At 31.5% G+C, this 21,275-nt stretch overlaps 3 protein-coding genes across 3 annotated transcripts; 1 reads left to right on the top strand and 2 right to left on the bottom strand.

Moving 5' to 3' along the window:
• The first annotated feature begins 3,236 nt into the window (after positions 1–3,236).
• Positions 3,237–5,975, top strand: LOC137832743 (gamma-glutamyl peptidase 3). Its single transcript, XM_068641069.1, has 4 exons — positions 3,237–3,812; positions 5,089–5,244; positions 5,345–5,512; positions 5,664–5,975. The coding sequence occupies exons 1-4, from the start codon at positions 3,495–3,497 to the stop codon at positions 5,763–5,765; spliced, it is 744 nt and encodes a 247-aa protein (XP_068497170.1). The 5' UTR covers positions 3,237–3,494; the 3' UTR covers positions 5,766–5,975.
• A 2,245-nt stretch (positions 5,976–8,220) lies between these two features.
• Positions 8,221–10,234, bottom strand: LOC137833192 (uncharacterized). Its single transcript, XM_068641553.2, has 5 exons — positions 10,144–10,234; positions 9,616–9,657; positions 9,370–9,444; positions 9,079–9,254; positions 8,221–8,542 (listed from the first exon to the last, which is right to left on the bottom strand). Exons 1-5 carry the CDS (start codon positions 10,163–10,165, stop codon positions 8,444–8,446), a joined length of 414 nt encoding a protein of 137 aa, XP_068497654.1. The 5' UTR covers positions 10,166–10,234; the 3' UTR covers positions 8,221–8,443.
• Positions 10,235–12,304: 2,070 nt separating this feature from the next.
• LOC137832744 (dynamin-related protein 3A) lies at positions 12,305–21,217 on the bottom strand. Its single transcript, XM_068641070.2, has 20 exons — positions 20,494–21,217; positions 19,337–19,619; positions 19,223–19,251; positions 19,020–19,121; positions 18,774–18,842; positions 18,632–18,691; positions 17,963–18,076; positions 17,750–17,798; positions 17,533–17,642; positions 16,963–17,055; positions 16,668–16,760; positions 16,449–16,586; positions 15,775–15,888; positions 15,566–15,661; positions 15,402–15,444; positions 15,086–15,234; positions 14,846–14,992; positions 13,918–13,970; positions 13,726–13,825; positions 12,305–13,085 (listed from the first exon to the last, which is right to left on the bottom strand). Exons 1-20 carry the CDS (start codon positions 20,863–20,865, stop codon positions 12,813–12,815), a joined length of 2,487 nt encoding a protein of 828 aa, XP_068497171.1. The 5' UTR covers positions 20,866–21,217; the 3' UTR covers positions 12,305–12,812.
• Positions 21,218–21,275: the final 58 nt, after the last annotated feature.

Here is a 21,275-nt window from a genome sequence, read left to right on the forward strand (position 1 = left end):
ATTTCAATAAAAAACATCTAATCATTTCTACTATCTGCACCCCTCGTGCTGTTTTCAACTAAAAATGACATCCCTAACCCAAAGTAACAAACACCAATCCATATAAGACAAGACTATTTATACAAACCCATTACACAAATATATATCCTTACATTCATAATTTTTAAAAATTACAAAATGTTTTATATATATAATATACATAAAATATAAATTTAATTAGTAAGCGAAGGAAGTCTTTTTTTTTTTATATTTAAGACAACTACTATAGTTCTTTTCATCTGGTCACCAATTAATTTTTATCAAAATTTAAAATATCTTTCCATTAAAATGTTTTTTTAAATATTTCAGAACATAAAATGATAACAATTACACATATTTGGGAATAGTGATAATAGTAAAAGTTGGCCTAAGCATCGTTTAGGAAAAAACATTTTATCTTTAAATTTGAAATTATCGATATTGTTGTTTTTGAAAAGAATAAAATTTTAATTTGATCTTGAAAAATCTATCTCAATTTTTCAAAATTTAAATTCTTTTTTAATCTCAACTTTTATCTGAAATATTTTGGATTTTAATTTTCGGAACATATTTTGGATTTTTCAATTTGAAATAAGGGTAGTTTTGAAAATTTAAAAAATTGATATGGTGGAGATTAAAATTGATATGATACAGGAGGGTAGTTTTGGAAATTTAAAAAATTGATATGGTGCAAGAGGGTAGTTTTGAAAATTTAAAAAATTGATATGGTGGAGGTTAAAATTGATATGGTGCAGGAAGAATTTGCCCTTTAAAATTTGGCCCAACGGATCCAGTTCAAGTTACGTTACATCAATTAATTTAAGTTTAATGATTCGAAGATTTCTTATGAATTGTTGACAAATGTCTACGACAATCAAATGAGATTTTAATTAACCAAAATAGTAGTGAAACATGGATCATACTTATATCATTAAAAAAATTATAAGGATTAAGTATGTTTATGTATTATAATAAGAAATCGTTTTTTTTTTCTAATTTTAGAACATCGAAATTTCTGTAGTATGAAAATGATTAAAATGTATTATTTGCGTATAAAATCGATTCAATTTGAAGTTCCACTTTATCAATCTATTAAAAGTAACTATAGAATATCAATCTATAATTAAAAACAACATTAATTTTTTTAAAAAAATAATTTTTTAGTCAAATACAAAAAGTAATTTCGTATTATAATTTATTATGCATTGAATTTGATTTTAAGAAATAAATGAGAAATAATATATAATAGACAATTTGTTTAAAATTACATTGGAAATATAAGAATTTATTATTTTTATTAACTTAAGTGAACCTTAAACCACTATTATATAGGAAAATGATGAGAAATATACAAAATATAAGTGAATTTTGGACAACACAAAATTAATATAAAGTCTACACTTTCTAGGAACGAAAAAGTTAAAGTTAGTTCATATAATTTATGACGATAACTATATATTTTGTAGACATTAGGATTAAATTAAGATATTACTAATATTCTGCAGTGCTACTCAAAAGAATTCAGATTTTTTTTTTTTTGGAAAATAGAAGTATTTTAGGTTCAGTACCTTTTTTATTTATTTTCATCCCTCTCTTTTATTTTCATTGTCAACAACTTTCTCAGTAGTAATGAAATCATGATATGTAATGTTACTAAAATTGTCAAATTAATAATGTTGATGTCATAAAAAATATCACTTTGTCTAGTAACATTGTTGAGAGTAAAATGAAAGATGATATATAAAATAAAATAAATATTTTTTTATATGTAAAACTTTATATATTTGTAATGAAAAATTTAAAATAAAATACATACAAATATATATCTCACGAGCTATATTAGAGATCTCATATAAAGTTCATTTTTTAATATGTATAAAAATTAGTTTAAAATATACTTTTTAATATGATATTAGAGTCATTTAGAGTTTATCTTAAAAAATGTGTATTAAGCTTATTAGGTCATAGACAACTCATAATATATAGTCTTACGCATGAGTTGAGTCTGAGAAGATATATTGAAGATTCCACATCGCTATAGATAATAACATTTTAAAAAAATAGATTTTAATGTAACTCAACCTTATAAAATCAATTTATGAAATGAAATTTGAACCTACATTATAAAATATTTTTATCTATATCGGATAAAGTGTTATTAGACATTTATGTGACATGTTAAGTTAAATTTATTGGTAAAAAAATTTAAAAATATAAAAAGAACAGTTATATTTAATAGAAGAAAAAGTTGAGTAGGTAAAGAATCCATTATCAGGAAACAGAGAGACCGAACATAAAAGTCTAAAATTCAACACTGAATTATTCCCTTCACACTATTTTTATATTTGGTCTGAGTTTGTAATATTTGAGTGTGTGAAATAAATAAAAGAAGGTGCTTAAGGAATATGAGCCACAAATATATAAAAGAAAGAGAATATTATTAATGGAATTTGGTTACCCACACACATTATTAACACACACTTTCACGTCAAATATGTGATCAAAAACATTTTGCCGAAGCTTCCACCACGCGCACCCAAACCCAAACACTTCCAACGCGTAACCTACGTCATCCCCAATACCCACGGATACTCATACTAAACTCACTAACAAGTAAAAAGATAACGACACAAGAATATATATAATTTTTAAAATTAAAATATAGATACACAAATTTATATATTATATAATTATAAATTATTTAAATTAATATTAAAGATTTATGTATATAAATATGTTTAATTTTTGTTAGTAAAAATATATTTTTTTTATGATGAATTCAAAATGATTATTTATTTATTTTTTAATCATAATAAAAATTTATACAATTTTAAAAAATTAATATATATTTTTTTTAAATTATATTATAATCATCTTAAAATGTTCATAAATTTAATAAATATTTTTTAAATTAGACATTTCATTGATATATATTTTAGGAATGTCAGTTTAAATTATATTTTAAATGGTGTTTGACACGGACACACCATTTAAAATATCAGAGGCTCATAACTCGTATGATAATTTAGGAAAAATGCTCCCAACTGTTTATGTAATCCTACAGATTCAATATAGATAAAAAAAAATGTATGAAAATCTTGTTTAAGAGATAACAACTAATAATATTTGTAATAGTAATTTGTTTTTAAGAGTAATGAAGGTAAAAATAGTAGTGGAATGAAGTGTAATGATAGTTTTAAAATATTGAGAGGAAAATTGAAAGAGAAGATAAAGATGTATAATGGCATAATTAGACGATAAAAGGTTGGTGTGATGTGTAAGTAAGAAGAAGAAAAGTAAGGAGGAGAGGGTAGTATGGTAATAAAATGTGAGAATGTGGGCAATTTTAATGGCAGAAGCCTTTAAAAAGAGGGAAGAGTTTGAATGGTGAATGTCTCCATTGGAAGAAGCAACCAACAACAACAACAACATCCAAATTCTCTCTCTCTCTCTCTCTCTCTGTATCTATCTCTGAGATGGGTGAGGTCGGAGAGAAGAGGTATGCGCTGTTGATGTGCGGCGAGGATTCGGAGTACTTGGTGAAGATGCACGGAGGCTGTTACGGCATCTTCGGCAGAGTGCTGGCGGAGGAGGGGGAGAAGTGGGACCTCTACAAGGTGGTGCAGGGACACTTCCCGGAGCACCACCACCTCTCTCTCTATGACGGCTTTGTCATCACCGGAAGCTGCTACGATGCCCACGCCAACGACCCTTGGATTCTTGACCTTCTTCAACTCGTCAACAAATTGGACTCTATGCACAAGAAAATCCTTGGCATTTGCTTTGGCCACCAGGTTCCTACTTGTCACCGTCAATTCATCACCTACTTTCAATTTCAATTGCTTTCTCTCACCTATGTCTATGCACCTCTGAATCAATTATTGTTGCTATTGTCTTTTCGATTGCCCTTTTTTTTAATATTTTTAAATCTTCATCTAATATTGTATTGTTATTTGTTGATGATGTGCTCATTGTATAGCTGTCAAATTACCTAAATCGCCATTGTATTACAAACTGGAATGAACTGTTTCCATAAAAATTGAACCATGATCATTTTATAAAGTAGTGAAAACCTCATAATTGAAGTTCAGATTTGAGTGTGAACAGGTTTTTCCATTGGATTTACTCATGCAGTAATGAAATTGTTTTAGCCTTTGGAAAAGAGAAACAAATAAGTTTTTAGTACGAGGAAAAAAAACCGTGGGAGAGAAAAGTTGTGGATACTATATTTATGTTATCTTACTCTGTCGGGAAGGTTTGTTCCACAGTGACCTTTTTTGACTTCCTGAGATTAAATTTTGAGTGTCTGATATTTAAGAGGTGATGAAGAGTCCTGCAACTAATACTGCACTGCTCCATTGTCTCTGTCTTCTCCGTGTAGAAATCTGTCAGTGCACCACTCAAATATTGTGTGGAATTACATTCTATCTTAATAATATTCATCTTTTTGGAATTTTTCTGTGGAATTTTGTGCCATGATAATATTCCCTTTTTTGCATGCTCCTAATTTCTCTACTTTGGCCCCACCAAAAATAAAAAGTCTGTGCCTGATTCTTATAAAATGCAAAATAAAACCTCTTTTAAGAGTCATTTGATTGATTCTTTTTCTTAATGGTCATAGATAGGATTGATCCTTTTTTCTTTTTCATTGTTTGATGACTTCTGGTGGCTGATTTTTGACGTATCATTTTCAACTTTCTTTTAACGTTGACACATGGTATAAAATATTAAACATATTCATCACAAATAAATCTTAAAGAACAATAATAACAACAAACATTTTCTGTATAAATATTTTTCTAAAAATTCTCATTGTATGTTCACGGGTATATTCAGAAAAAAACCATGTTTTCATTCTAAAAATATCAGTTTCCTTGCTATATGCTATACTGTAAGAATAAAAGTAGGAAATTTTCTATAAACCTTCTGATTATCTTGTGCAGAAAACATATTCATATCTTAAAAATGTAAAACTCTATAATGTGTTAAATAGATGTGTCAGAAAGTGTGAATCTATTTTTTCTGCAAGATGGCATGGCTGAATGACAGTGTTGTTGACACATGTAATAGATAGTTGGGCGTGCATTGGGAGGAAAGGTGGGTCGATCTCCAAAGGGTTGGGACATTGGTGTGAAAGCTATAAACATGTCATCATCTTTGCCACTGTCTTTCTCATCTCTCAACCTCCCATCAAAGATTTCCATATACAAATGCCACAGGGATGAGGTGAGTGTGTAGTTTCTGAACATACTCAGAATACCCTTCAACATTTTTTCTCTTCTTCCAATGATTCTTACTGTATTGAAGTGACTGTGTTGAATTGTAGATCCTAGAGCTCCCTCCAAAAGCAGAGGTGATTGCTTGGTCAGAAATGTGTGGAGTTGAGATGTTTAGCTATGGAGACCACATCTTTGGCATCCAAGGCCACCCAGAATTCACCCATGACATCCTCTTGCACTTTATAGACCGTATTATTACCCGAAATTTGGTGCAGGTATGTATTTAATATTTAGAGTTTAAGATTTAGAATTTAGATTTATATTGTGTAAATCCTAAAAACACACAAAACATTAATTGTTGATTTTGTTGTCTTGCATTGTTTCGTGTGATGTTTGAATGAAATGAATGGTTGTTTGGAATATTAGGAAGCTTTTGCTTTGGATGCAAAGGAAAAGGCGGCATTGGTCGAGCCAGACAAGGAGATTTTGAAAAGATTGTGCGTCAATTTTCTAAAGGGTCGATTGTGACTGTGACTTACTACTATTCAATAAGATAAGAATTCAAAAAGGAAAAAGGATTACTGTAATGTAATATTTAAGATATTATTATTATTATTAATGTGTAAGAGTGTTTTACTAATTAAAGAAACAAGATCCAAATACTAATATTAGGCATTCTATTGCTCAGTTATTATGAACAATGAGTTCCACCATAATAATCCCTTAGTTAATTCTTAATTTTTCTTGTTAGTTTTTGTGCAATTTATTAGTATTTTACTTGAAGGTTATCAACAACGCTACGCTGATTAAGCTCTTCTTTCTCTATACCATCCTATTCTCTTTTAGTTCAGAATAAACTCCTTTCAAATATCACAATCTAGATCTTATCAATAAAATTGTAGAATAAACTTCTTTTAAATAAAAAAGGTCAGAACTAAATTAATATTGACGTAAATTATAGTCGAAAAATGTATTCAACTTAAGTTCTTTTTTAGTAATAATAGCTGTCATGGTTAAATCTAAAATCTTTATTAAACACATTATTTAATTTATAACTTCAATATAAAAAAAAATATAAGAGATTAGCGATGCATAATAATTGAGTTCCATCACTAATATTAAGGATAAAGTTTTGTGAATCCCCAAAATTATCGATTTATAATATTTTAGCCTGTCATCATATATGGAGGCTTAATGTAAAAGTAACATAAAAGGAAGATTTGATTTGATAATAATATGGTACTTTAAAAATATTTCCTTCCTTTTTATTGAGAAAAAACAAAACAAAACAAAAATTCTACTTTTTAATAATCTAATAAAATATATAAACATTTAAAAAAATACAAGAAAAAGTCATGTTTCTCATACCAGATTTCGATAAATTATTAAAAAATACTTTAATAATAAATTTATATTTTTCAACGAAAGTCTTGTTGTTATCTGTGCTTGTAAAATATAATTTCTTTAATTTAAGTTCATGATTTACAAGCACAATTTATTAATTATCCTAATCTTTTTAACATAAAAAATTAAATAAAAATATTTTTTTACTAATTTTTTATTAATATAATAATGATACTTTTTATATTTATTCATATTTATTTTTATATTAATAAAAGGAGATGTGAAGTAGTTATCTATAAAACATAGTTGTTAAAATATAATACCTTTATTATATAATATTATAAGATGATTTCAACATGAATTAATTAAGCTATTTCATCTGTGGTATTGTGATCGTTTTGTTGTTAGAATTAGAATTTTAGGTTTATAATTGTATAACAACGAAGTGAAATTTAATTTTAGTTGTTACACCTAAAATAGAAGTCCAAATTTTCTCCAAATAAAGATTATTTGTCGAAATGTATAGTTAAAAGAATTAGTGAAACTTGTTAGTAGTCTTTCTCTTTCTTTTTCTCCTATTTGTTTTTATTTGATACAATGAAGCCATTTAAAAAGTATAAAATTTATTAAAGTATGGACACTCACAATCTTCACGCCAATCTTCACGCAAATGTGTGAATGAAATCAATCTCGCAGAGAAGAATTAATAATAACAAAGAATCTTTCACAAAAGGAATCCAAAGAAAAATACACTCACTATTTGTCAAAATAACTTATATAAACTATCAAAGAATGAAAGACAACATATTATTATTAATTAGATATATTATTCATACAATAATTTTTTTCATCACTTTCTATAATGGTTTTACTTTACTTTTCATTATTATCTTATCATGATTTTTTTTATCTCATAAAATTTGTGTGCATATAAAAAAAAAAATCCATTGTAAACATACTCAATGGAGAAAATCTCTTCTTAGTTTAAGGAGTGGTATAAATAAATTTTTTCCATGATAATTTTTTTATATAGATAGATTTTTTAACTTATGAAAAAGACTGTTTAAAAGATAAAATCATAAAAATTTGTGTACACTAACTTAATAATAAAAACTAAATAGAAGAATCTCTTTTATTAACGTTATAAATTATTTAAAATTATTATATATAGTAAAGATATATTCATAACTCACATTTTTCATATAATCTTGTTACAATTCTAATACTATTATTTTAATATATTTTTTTTATATTATTTAATTATAAATTTATGGTTTATTATATATTTATATATAAATTCATGACATCAAAAAGTTGTATAGTTTGCAGGACTATCAAAGCATCATTTTCCGACATGCACTTTGATCACAATCTTCCTTTTCTTTACTTCCAATATCCTAACTATCAGCGCCAGGATCACCATTCCTGCGTATAGGAACTTCTATGTCTCTAATATGGAGAGTAAGATACTTGCTTTATGTGTACAAATAACTATGATAACAAGGGAATACTAAAACAAGTTATTTCCAAAAACTTTTTTGGTTGAGTTTATTAATTCTCCGAGGAGAAAATACATAGCTTCATAACAAGTAAATTTTAGTCGGAATTGAATGTTCTACAACAAAAAAATGCACACGAATTCCAGCATTCGTTAACAGATTATAATTTATGTGTAATAAATTAACAATGTAGAACAAATTCATAAAGGGTTCATGCCAGTTTGTGAGTGTTTATCAGCATGGGTTGTTAAAAATGGAATCTATGCTATTGACTAAAAAGTAATTCTAACCATAAGACACATATGGGTAGCAATGCAAACTCCTAAGTAATATCATTGCAAAGCAAAATAAATGAAGGAATGTTCATGCATTAAATGTGGCTCCAGAGTTCCTTCTGCACTCTGCTAGGCTTTCCATGTAAAACTGACACTTGCTAATGTCATCCCCATAGCTGTTCAGGCACTGCAAGCAATTCAACATCACCTTCATTAATATTCTCTTAGAAAACAAATATGCATGTACATACACAGAACAGAATACTTGAAATTGCATCATATATGGGGAGACATCTTTGTATGTTCCAGTTCAACTACTGATATTACAAATACAGAGTTACTAGCAGATTGAGGACATGTTTGATTCTCTTTTCACCTTTTAGTATCAATTTTTTTATAAACAAGTTCATGCTATTTGGGAATCAATTTCTCACACAAAACCTATTATATTTGAAAATTATTTTTAAAAATTATTTTTAAAAAAGTATTTTAGAAACCAGAAAAAAGAAACAATTGGAAGAGACAAATGCTTTTAAATATGGTCAAGAGGCAAACACTTACAAATATGTTCAAAGGTCAAACAAATTTTAGAAAACAGAGCACTGTTTTTGAAAATAGTAAACAAACAAGACCTTAGTGCCTACCAAATACACAACTTCATAACTATAAAAAGTGGGAATTTATCAACAGAAGAGAAGAGAGACAGAACATATTGCCACGTACATCTTGGAAAGACTTGGAGTGCATATTACATGCATCACTACCAAAACTATTAGCAGTTGCTGCAGGAACAGCAGTAGAAGGCCCAGTAGTTACTGTTTCATGTTGAATAGTTCGAGGACCCAAAGCAGAATCCAAAGCCCTGTTGACCACAGCAACTCCACCACCAAAAGCCATTCCTAGAAAATGAAAAAGAAAACAAACCTAATTCAGGACCAAAATGTACATATGACTGATGAAAAATCGTAGTATCACGTTATACATAGGATGAAACAGTGATGTTCCATAACATACCTTCAGCTACTGTCCCAAACAGAGATCCACCACGATTGCCACTCTGAGCAGGAGCTGGAGGTGGAGCTGAGTTAACTGCATCAAAAAATCCATATAATACATAATACAAATCAGTAAAATAATTTTAAATCTTCAATCACTACTAGTAGAAACTTGAAAGGCAAAAACTAAATAACTACATATGTTTTCAAAAGATACATTCTATATTATTAAGGCTTCCAAGTATACTATCATATTCATTCAGACCTGGGCGTGGAGCAGGACGTGAAGCTGAACGAGCAGATCTACCTGCAGACATAAGCAGCAACTCAATGATTGACATAACTGGAAAAGTACATTGAAATGCAAAATCCATGTTCTATAAACAAATACTATTTGTTCTGCCAATACAATCTCTTCTAAGTGTCTAATATTCCTAACACAAACACATTCATTAAAGGCATTCTTCAATGTGATCCCGATCCTATATGGCTATATCATGGCAGAAGCAAAATTAAACAATGTCTAAGAAAGCTTGATTTACACAAATATCACAAAATATAATAATTATCGCCAAAAATCACAGACACCTATCGAACCTAGAGTATTTTTAAACGAAAAACTAAAATTAAATTATCATTAAAAAGGAGAAAAATAAAATACTCTAAAATTGCTGGACAAAAAGTATTGAATCAAACAACTGAGAAGCATAGAAAAACTAGAAATTGTAAAGGTACAAAAAATCGAGATCAATTAAAATAAAGAAAATGGAGCAAAAGAGATGGAGAGGCTGACCACCGGAGCTACGGCGAGGCATTTTATTCAGACGGAGAAGAGAGAAAATCTCGATTCTGATGGTGTTATAGTATTTGAACGATGAACAACATAAAATAAAATGCAGTTACACTTCAATCGTTATATTTATAGCTGCTATTGTGTGAGGTGGTAACGGTCGTTGCGACACGTGGCGCCTTCTAATTGTTCTTGCGGGAGAAGAAAAAAGGGTTTAAGAAATTTATTAGCAAATCTTTAAATTAATTGGCTAATCGTTAGGATGTTCAATAAATGAGTGGCTTCTCTATAACAAAACATAAACTCAATTAATTCCTCAACCATACCACTCTACCCGATTTCAGTTAAAACCACGAAAATACTCTTAAATAAAATGAGAATACAGATAAAAATATATTTGCATTTTTTTTAGAATATATTTTTAAATCCTTTTTAGAACAATTTTTTATTATTATGGAATTGTTTTCTTGATGAAATTTGATTTTTAAATTTGATTTATTCTAGATCTTCTTTTTCGGAATATATTATTTTGAATTCTAGATTTTTATTTTTAGAATGAAGAACATTTTTGAAAATTTAAAAAAGTATGTAAGGTGGAGGTTAAAAAGTTAGGTGTAAGAAAAAATTGCTAACATAAATCTCTCATATTTTTGTTACTTTTTTTAAGACCTGTTTATCTTTTACATCTTTCTAATTATATCTTTCTTACGCTAGTACTTTTGAAATTAAATCGTTGTCATTAAAATGCTCTTTTAAGTTGTTAAAAAAACAGAAAAGTTAAATTACAAGAAATTCTGTGAAATCAATGTCGTAAAATATTTTTAATATAATATTATTACATTGTCAATTTATAATAATTTTTTAATTAATATGTGATAAATTAGTTCTAAAGAAGAAATACATACAAAGAATTTAAAATAATAATTCTTAAAAATGAACACCACCAACTCACTAAACATGAACTTATTCATGGAAAGAAAAACAAAAACACACCTACACATAAACATCTGTCGGTTCAGCAGATCATTAAAATGAAATATCATTTATTCTTATTTTCTCTTCTCTTTATTTTCCTTTTTGTTTGTTTTATTTTTCCCATTTTTCTTTCTTCAAACAAAAACTTAAATTTGCGACCAGTGTAATTATATTATTAAATCTTTAGGCAACTAGATCTCTCTTTCACATGCCAAATATTTAAGTAAAATACATTTAGAAAAAATGGATAAACGATAAAAACGTGCGATTTTATTTTCAAATTTTCCAAAACATTCTAAACTTTGTATACTTTTCTAGTTGGGCAGTTTCTTCGTGCACCCCTACATTTTTCTTCCTGCACCCCACAAGGTTGCGCAAAGACAAAACTATTCCTATATACATTATTCATTTTCTTTTTTCTTTATTTCGGATTATGAAATCCGGTAAATTTTTGGATTGGCGCTTCCGGTAAATTTTCAAATTGACGCATCTGGTAATCTCCCGGATTGATGTTTCCAGTAATATGAATGATAGTGTTAATCCAAAATAAAAAAATGCAAAACATTTCATAATTGAAAAAATCATTTTGGATCCGTCAATCCGTAATTCAAAATATGCATTCTGGATTCAGAAATCCATAATTGAAAAAAATCATTCAAGATCCACCAATTCGTAATAAAAATTAGGCTTACAGATTCAGCAATCCGAAAATCAATAATTTATGTAAACTTTACTTCCAGAACACCTCCCTCATCCGGAATGCAACATGATGATTCACTTTCGGATTGATGAATCCATAACACACTCCCAGATCCCAATATTGTGGAAGTCAGTTTCGGAATTACAAAATTATGGGGGTGCAGGAAGAAAAATGTAGGGGTGCAGAAAGAAACTTCCTTCTAGTTGTGGCTATCCAAATACCCAGAGACCAACTCAACAGTTTGAAAAAAGGACCCACCCAAAATCTTATTCTAGGGGACTTCACTAAGCTATAGCTATTTTACATGCACTTCATGCTACTCCCTTTATTTATTTGTGGATATACTTGTTTTATATATGTTTAACTTCAACAACATTGGATAATGAGACAGGGTAAAGAGAAAACAATTTCTTCACAATAAAGATTTTGAGAAATATTATTAGCTATATACTCTATTACTTTTAATATCATTTACCATCAAATAAGAACTTATATTGTTTAATTAATAAATCGCATTTAATATTATAATAATGTAATAACAGTTACAACCCTACATTATAACTAAAATTGGCAATCAAAGCCATGACCTGCTATTAGTTCAAAATAGCACTTCACCCAAATTTCTTAAAAAACACACACAAATCGAACTACTTAATTGTCGATTAATAACAAAAACATCTGGCTAACCAAAAAAGAAGAGGTCATATACACGAATGTATAGAAAGCCGATTCTGAAAAATGTGAAAGATCGGCTGCTCCCTATTATTGTTTCTCTGAGGCCTTGTAAAAAATGGCAATGCTATATGAGAAGAAAAAGTGAAGTTATGAAGGGAAAGCAGTGGCCAACATACAATACCATTTTAGTTAGATAGAGTAATTTCATGCAGTCCAGCTCCGGGAGCCAGAATACTATATCCCCAAAGTTGCAGCGTAATCAAATGAATAAAATGCCTTCAGATAACTCTTCCACCAACCAATAAGCACATTCACCTATAGCTCATCCTTCAAGAGTGGGATAAAAGCCTGACGTGAATGGCCTTCCACTTCCATTGGAATCTGGTATAGCATGCATTGGTGATTGAAATTCCCCGGAATGTGAAGACCTTTTCGACTTGGAGTGCTTTGGAGAAGCTGCATAATAGTCTCCAGAACTGCTTGTAGAGTACATAGATGATGTTGGCAATCCATGAATTTTGGGCAATCCAGTTGTTTCGGGCAAACTGTATCCTCTTTCAACTGTCTCAGCTTCCATGGGCAGTTCCTCCAAGTCCTACCAACACGTAATACAGTTATCAGACCAGTGGGTATATGTCTTTACAGGTTTTGTTATAGGAAGAAAACCTAAATAAAATAAATAAATCCTGGACCACATACATGTGGAAATTTTGAGAAGAAAATTGACTCAGCATTGCTGAGAAGTCAAAAGCATGCATCTAGAAAAGAAGCATCACGTAATATTGCAACCATAAACATGAATTTATAGAAGAAAAGGCACATCATGTTGTAACCTACAACCCTTGTAATTGACTAACTATTTCACAGAGAATAAAGGGGTGAGTACACCACGTGAACCATATATTAAAAGTTATTAATTAGAATCAAGAACCAATTTTTTCTTTACAGCAGTGGTTTGTTGGGAAAGTAAGGGAACAAATCTCAACTATTAGATGATTCGTGGATTACGAGACTAAACTATTCGGCAACGTTTTCAACTGATCACATAACTTTAAATTTGGCCATTCATGTATACGATTTAAATTATTAGTTTCTCTCCACTCACAATAACATACACCTCTAACTAGAGATGAGCAACATGAGAAAGCAACCAATTTAAATAAAACATAACTAACATGGAAAGTAATACAGAAATTTTTTAAACATTGGCCATTAAAAGTTCTAGGACTGTTAACCTTAAAAGCCTGTTGATAAGCTCGAAGAAGTTCTCTACAGCGCTTTCTTTTCAAGGCTATCTCATCAGGTTCTTGCAACATTTCTTCAAACAGGTTGTCTCTGGTTTGAATTTTAACATACAAAGTACAATCAGCAATCAACGTTAGAGAAGCATACATCAGAATCAATTAGCTTGTCACAACAACTGTTACCTGTATAGCTTTTTAATAAAGACGTTGTGCAGCTCTCTTTTGGTGTTGTTTACCTGATGATTTTGTAAAAGACAGTCAGCAGTATTTATTTAAGGCATGAAAAATCAAGTACTGTCTGTCAACCACTCCAAAATAAATAGCAATAGTACATAATCAAATCAAATCAAATATTAAGAACATAACCAATAGGATACCCCGTCTAAAAAAAAAACCAAAGTGAAATGCAGAGTTCATATACTTAAATTCATAAATGGGATATCACAATTACTGATATTGCTCGCAACAGTGCAAAAAATTAGGTGCCTACTCAAGAAAAAACCAATTGGATTTAAACCTGTTGAGTAGAATCACCATTTTGAGTAGGAGAGACAATGTACCTCAGATCTAGTAGATAGACAATGTCATTTAGGTTAAAAACACGGAGAAATTCCAGTGTAGAAAATAATTTTTTATTTTGACATGCTTGCATAAACTCGAGTACCATAATTGTCAGTTGTTTATTGGTTTAGTTCACACAGCAACTTGTGTACAGACCTGTCTACACAAGTTTTTTCATTACAAAATGGATAAAAAAAAGTGGAATAGAAGGCTCGATCAATAAGTGTAGTTTTTGAAAAATATTTTAAAACTAGTATGCTTTTTTTTACATAAAAAAAGTAGAATATGTTCTAGTTATGTAGGTTTTCTTACTTCTGCTTTCAGTTTCTTCTTACTTGTGTTCTTCCTTACACACACCTTCTCCCACTTCTGTTTACAAATTGCTTTTGAAAATTGTTTTATTAAACAATTTTTAAAAAACTAAAGAAAATAACACAATTAAACACACTCTAATTTTCCATAAGCAACATAGAAAACAGCTTATAGAAAACTACTTTTCAGTTAATAATTGCAATACTTAGTACTAGAAGTAGATGAGGTAGCAAAGTACCAAGAAGTGCATAATTGCTTTAGGGATAAGATCCTCAACATTTTTCCTGACAATGTCATAGTACGATCGCAGAAGCAACTTTGTCACTGTTATTTCAATAACTTCTGTCTCTGAATTGCTCTCTGATGGCCTCAAGATTGGAGGTGGCTACAAAATCAAAAGCACATTAGGTAATCTATACCTATGGAACATATTGATCAAGCTCAAGCTGACAATAAATGTGTCATGATGTACACATACCTCTCTCAAATGGATCATAGAGAATGAATGCTCCACGCTGTGAATGGGTTCAGTTTGTGGTTTACTAGCCATATTCTCCTTCACAGTCATTCGGCTATCACCTCCACCAAAAATGGATGATATACCCCAACTTGATCCAACAGTGTTTCCTGTAAGATATTAAGCATTAAATGTAAATGCCATAAAATAAAAACAAAGCCCATAGATAATATAATTACTTGACTAAAGATAGGACAACCAAAAGATAAGCTTATAAACAAGTTCATAATAAAATAAATGCAGTGAACGAAAACATTAAATAGAACATGTAAATTACCAGAGGGTACACTTTTTTCAACATCGGATGCAGCTCGGACACCCTGTTTATCATTTATATCATAAGAATACAGTAATAACATCGAGATACTAAATTTAGTAGCCCTTAACTAGATTCCCGCTAGGAAAAATTTATTGTCAATTAAACAATATACAGTTACAAACCGGATCAGTGACTACTCCATTGGCTTGTCTTGCAAGAATAGCCCGGGATTTCACACTTCTTTCAGAGGCTGATCCCTTATCAGACTCCAGAGCATCCTATAGGAGATTGATAAGAAAATTTTGAAAGTAAAGAAAGGCTTGCATAACTACAGTACATACTCGTGAAAAATATGGGGCACATTTGGAACTAGATCTCATAATAGGAATACCTTCTGCCTAGAAACTGATATAGCAGCCCTAGAAGACTTGCTCTGTTGCACAGCAATTTCTAATGCCTTGCTTCCACCAATAAAATTTGGGTGGGAAGTGTTTATGTAGTCCATCTGTAGAATTATTGAGTAGTTTAAATAAGAAATCGTAGACATGGAAATTGATGATTCACTCTAATAGATTGCCCATCAATGGTTTCTACTACACAGCAAAAACTTATGAATATCTTTAATTGTGACGGTTTTTCCATTTTATTTGGAGATAACATCATTTACCAATGTTCTAGCACAGCATCCCAAGCCATGCTCAGTCTAGTAAACAAGAATTAGGTGAAGTCATTTCGGTGCTGCTGATGAAGTTTATAAGAACTTAAGGCTCAACATACAACCCAATGGAATAACTTCTAACAACTCCATTAGAAATAAATGGCTAATTCTGTTATGTGGAATAGTATTAAGGAAGCCAAGGAGTCGACTACACAATTACAGTTGAAAATGAAAGCAATGATGACACTTTCATCAGTTTCTTACTAAAAATGACTTGAAATTTAAAGATATTTTGGGTATTAATTGACAACAAGTTTTGGAACAGCAACCAAATTTTGATGAGCTATTTTAAGTAGAGGATGGAGAAAGTATACATTTATACTTGAACAAGTCAAACTTCAGCCTACCTCCATTTCTACCATGTGCGCAATCATATTCTCCGACGGTTCAAGGCCTTCTCGTAAAAAGTTCCCTATAACTTCATCCATGCGCTTACGCAAGAAAGGGAATCGTTGCAGTTCAGTAACCATACAGCGATGGCTGATCTGAAGAGAAGGGCTTTTGTTTAGGCACATACTAGATAATGGAAGACAGGAGAGATGGCAAGCTTAAAGCCCTGTAACTACCTTCATTAATTCATCATAGATAAACCTGGCACACTGAAGACTTGGATCCAATAGACGAGATATTTGCCTTCGCACAAGAACCTCAAATGGCACCTGATTACATGGAAATAAATAGATAAACTTGTTCCGGAGTAGGGTTTTTGTATAAACATATTTATGTATTTGGATTCACAAATTATAACGAAACATTCACAAAATCAACCAAACTTTTAAAATATAATTTGTATTCTTATTTTAAAATATAATTTCTATCTCTTATTTTTTTAAGGAAAAAGGTTTGGGTAAAAAAACCTACTTCTGGAACAAACAATGCTGATTTAGGCCCCGTAGCATTCTGTATGGCAGTACGGATGTCATCATCAGTCAGGTCTTCACATGGATCCACCTCCTTCAAGTTAGCATGAAGTTACACAAGGAATTAGTAAATTTGCCTATTGCTTAAAACTCAACATCATATACTGTGCTAATAATAAAATCATTGTTTCTCTTTCCCTTGAAATACATAGAATTATAATCTGTGATTTGCTTACCCCCATTATAATAAAATAATAACATTGCATAGCATTTACAAACTTAAGATGAAAATCTGTTTTGCAACAAAAATGAAATTACATATTTTTCATAGTTAAATCATATATATGATTGCGAATATTCAGTTTTGTTTGATTAATAACAATTGAGTAGTACACAAATAATAATAATAATAATAGGTAGGATAATAGAGCATCCGTCCATGAAATGCAATAAGGTTGACAGGCTAATGAGTTAGCTATAGCCTCCTCCTCATTTTCCATCTTAATTGAACTGTAGCATGAGAAAAGAGATTTCTAACATTACCATACGGAACTACAGGAGAATTATATACCTCTAAACTTTTGACAAATATGGATTGAAAAATGTAATGGATACGTGCTCCACCAGATAACTCGGATGTAGACATCTCCTCATTCTTTCCCTCAACCATTGAGGAGAATGCTGTTTTCAAGAAGAGAGAAATTGGATATAGCATTTACTTAATAGAGAGAAAACACAACTTCATTAATAAAAGATTTGAAAACTAGGCGGTTGGGATAGTTAAGTACCTTCACAATATTTTGAAAGAATATTCAAGAGAAGCGCACCCTGACCAGCCTGTTAGAGATTAACACATAAATAATGCATTGCATAATTACAGCCACAGTAGAAAAAATGCTGTTTTTTTTACAAAACAAGGAGATTAAATATACAGCATACTTAACTATTTGAGTGTTTAACAAGTCATAGGGACGTATCCAAGACACATCTCAGTATCATACCTTGGACTCAGTGATTTCACCATAGCTTGCATGCTCCTTTGCAACAGAGACTAATGAAGTACTTATACGTGCTCTCAGCCCAGGTAGCACAGCCTTTATATGTTGTGCTAGAATCTGAAAAAATAATGGACAGGCAAATGTGCATGCCACATTGGTGTGCATTAGACCAGAAATCTCAATGTTGGTATCAATTCATAATGGTTTAATATTTTATGGGATTTGGAAGAACTCAGTTCTATCCAAGAAGTATCTAACAATATTCTTTCTCCAAATTTACTCTAAGCAAGTATTAATCTGGCTATTTGTATACACTCTTCAAACTCTTATCCTTCACAGGCCCGTGAAAAAAATAAAGTTCATTCCTCTTCACAGCACTAAAAAGAAAAGAAACTTCATTCTTTCAAATCTCCTTCCTCTTCTCCCTTCCAAAATAAAGATACAAATGATTCAAAGAAAAATTCCAAAGCCACCACTAAAATCAACATTGAAGGTGAAACAACTACGTGCATTTTTTTGATATCTCCCTCCTAAAGATAAAGGATATAATAACAATTTTGATGAGAAAGTGTGAAGACTGAAACAGACTTTTACTCTGCATTTGAAATCCCTAAATAAGGCTAGTATTATACACAATAAATATACATGTTTTCAGTGTCATGAAGACTCTACCTGGTTCAACTTCTTTGCTAGTTGAGGAACACCACAACTATCTGCCAGACCACTGTATACCTATGAATAACATAAATAGATAAGAGTAAGTATATATAAGCAATAGAACTTGACTATTAACTACACATAAGAACTTCCTTACAGGGCGACTGCGGAAAAATTTCTCTTCAGCCACAAGAGCATCCTTTATACTCCGGTTCATTTGAATATCCTAATATGATGAAACAATAGCCAAAATATATTTCATCAATCAGCACATATTTACCTCCATGCCAATCAAGCAAATTACATATAGTAACCAAGGACCAGTGCTTAATATCTATAAGAGCATGCGCACAGGTTAAAGAAATTAAACAGAGCTTTTAGAACTATAGTATAAAATCATTACCTCCTGACTACGATTTACAACACCTACATAACCAAGTCGGAGGGGGATAACTTTTCCTAGTAACAGATTCCGGGCATCAGTACCTCTGTCCATGATATCCAACTACATTCCAAATAATAAGAGCCTAATATTGTCAGAACAAGGCAACAGCTTAATAAATTTCACAAATGTCTCGGACAAAATGTTACAAGAGTATACCGAACCTTTGTGATTATGCCGATTGTTCTATTACCTATAACAGAAACAAGAATCTTTAAAATTCCAGTTAAAGAGGTCTGAAAAAATTAAAGTTTCAGACACATGGAAGCAAAACTCACCATCAGGATCAGCAATCCCTGCCATCTGGAGAGCATCTGAATTAGCCAAATCTGAATTTGCCGGTGTGACAGCCAGAATGAGACATGTGGGAGTTTTGATATATGACATGATCATTGTTCTGATTCGAGCTTCAATATCAGAAGGCTGGTCACCAACAGGAACCTTCGTAATGCCTGGGAGATCTACAAGCGTGATATCAAGAACATTTGGTGAAAAAATCTTCAGTCGAATCTGCTTGTCTGAGACACCTTTGTTCCCTCCTGCTTCCCTATCAGTTTCAGCCTGCAGAAAGAGAGTGAAGATATTCAAGTCAACAGAGGGATATAAGGTAAATGAAAAGGATTAAACCAGTACACTGTATACTTATCAGTACATCACTAGGAACAGTATTACATTCTATATAGATGCAAACAATTCGTCTTAAATTTAACCACATTTCAAGCTTAAAGCATAGAAATCACTTCCAATGGACAATGGACCCTCAACCAAAACAGTATTACCTATTGATATGATAAAAATATTGACAACTGTCAAGCAAACAATATTCTCAAAGTTAATTTAACTAACTTACACATTCAAATATACATTTTTACTACTTTCAAAAGACCAAGTCTCTAAAGTATCTATCTATTCCATTTTGGGGTTGGAGCATTGGAAGCCACGAACACATAATACCAAAGCCAAATACAATACATGAACATGAGCACCACGTATAGCCATCGGATCACACCCAAGTTCAACTCAACTCAGTGCCGGTTAATGTGCCAGAGTGTGTCCATGTCTTGACAATGGCTGAACAGGTTAAAAAAAACTGGATACAAAAAAAAAGTAAGAGAGAAAATAATCTTCATTAATGAAAGGGTCACCCTCCTTATTTAAGGATTCTCTTCTCCCTTCCCCTTAGATGCCGGCAAGCGAAACTAATGTTACAAATGGGAAAGCAGTACTCTAGTGTTCAATAGCCATTCAAAAGACAAGGTAAACGCCAACCGAACATGATAACAATATTCTACTTCTCTTCTCTTCTACGCTATTATTTATTTTATGACCTAAAATAAAACCATCATGACCTAGTGAGTAATCCATGACGATAAGTTGTCCGCGTCACAAACATGTAAAAGCCAAACGTAAAGCTTGGAAATAAAAAGTTAAGCACCTGAATTTCCCTGCGAATATCGGAGAAATCGTGGAATTTTCTGCCAGGGAGATGGAGGAACTCGCCGTACTCATCGTCGGGGGCGTCGGGCTTGCGCTTGGTCTGGACGAGCTGGAGGACGAGGGGGCGGCGAGTGCATATGTCGTTGCCGCGGGGGAGAAAGTCGCGGCCGACTAGGGCTTCGAGGACGCTGGACTTGCCGCTGCTCTGGCTGCCGACGACGGCGACCTGAGGGAGGTCGATGGTGGATTGGCTGCCGACGCGCGAGAAGATGTCCTGAAGGCGGTTGACTAGGGAGATCACGCTGGAACCAAGAGGAGCGGTAGCAGATGCCGCGGGAGAAGTAGTAGAAGAAGAAACCTCTTCTGCCATGATCGATGGATCAATCGATGGGAAAAACCCTAACTAGGGTTTTGGTTTGAAACAATGAAGCGATTGAATGATTGAGTGGAGTGGAGACTCACTCTCCGGTTGCTGCCTCCGCTTTCCCTCACCGCCTATTCTAATTCGTATTGCGTTGGCGTTGGAGAAAGTTCAAAATGAATGAATGAATAATAATAATAGACTTGTGATTTGCCTCTCTGTGTGACGTGTGAGTTGTGTTGTGGGGCTTTATGCTGGAACACTGGTTCCTACCATCTCACCACCATTTGCTTAATTACTAAATAAATGAAAACAGAAACTCAACACAACCTAAACCCTATTTTGCCCTTCTATCACACATAAAATTTGAAATCAAAGAAAAGTGAAAAAAAAAAACGAAAACTATTTTAGGGAAGCTG

This window comes from Phaseolus vulgaris, chromosome 6 (genome assembly GCF_051622355.1).
Source record: "Phaseolus vulgaris cultivar YP4 chromosome 6, ASM5162235v1, whole genome shotgun sequence".
NCBI lineage: Eukaryota > Viridiplantae > Streptophyta > Magnoliopsida > Fabales > Fabaceae > Phaseolus > Phaseolus vulgaris.

What these genes read in the sequence shown, in the direction of transcription:
- LOC137832744 (XM_068641070.2), bottom strand. Translation starts at nt 20,865, where the DNA reads ATGGCAGAAGAGGTTTCTTCTTCTACTACTTCTCCCGCGGCATCTGCT. An exon ending in AGGGATTGCTGATCCTGATG is followed by an intron (nt 19,252 to 19,336) that starts GTGAGTTTTGCT and finishes TTTCTGTTATAG; the next exon opens with GTAATAGAACAATCGGCATA. An exon ending in CAGCATTGTTTGTTCCAGAA is followed by an intron (nt 16,761 to 16,962) that starts GTAGGTTTTTTT and finishes CCATGTAATCAG; the next exon opens with GTGCCATTTGAGGTTCTTGT.
- LOC137833192 (XM_068641553.2), bottom strand. Translation starts at nt 10,165, where the DNA reads ATGCCTCGCCGTAGCTCCGGTG. An exon ending in GCCTCGCCGTAGCTCCGGTG is followed by an intron (nt 9,658 to 10,143) that starts GTCAGCCTCTCC and finishes TTATGTCTGCAG; the next exon opens with GTAGATCTGCTCGTTCAGCT. An exon ending in GTTTGGGACAGTAGCTGAAG is followed by an intron (nt 9,255 to 9,369) that starts GTATGTTATGGA and finishes TTCATTTTCTAG; the next exon opens with GAATGGCTTTTGGTGGTGGA.
- LOC137832743 (XM_068641069.1), top strand. Translation starts at nt 3,495, where the DNA reads ATGGGTGAGGTCGGAGAGAAGAGGTATGCGCTGTTGATGTGCGGCGAG. An exon ending in GCATTTGCTTTGGCCACCAG is followed by an intron (nt 3,813 to 5,088) that starts GTTCCTACTTGT and finishes CACATGTAATAG; the next exon opens with ATAGTTGGGCGTGCATTGGG. An exon ending in TTACCCGAAATTTGGTGCAG is followed by an intron (nt 5,513 to 5,663) that starts GTATGTATTTAA and finishes TTGGAATATTAG; the next exon opens with GAAGCTTTTGCTTTGGATGC.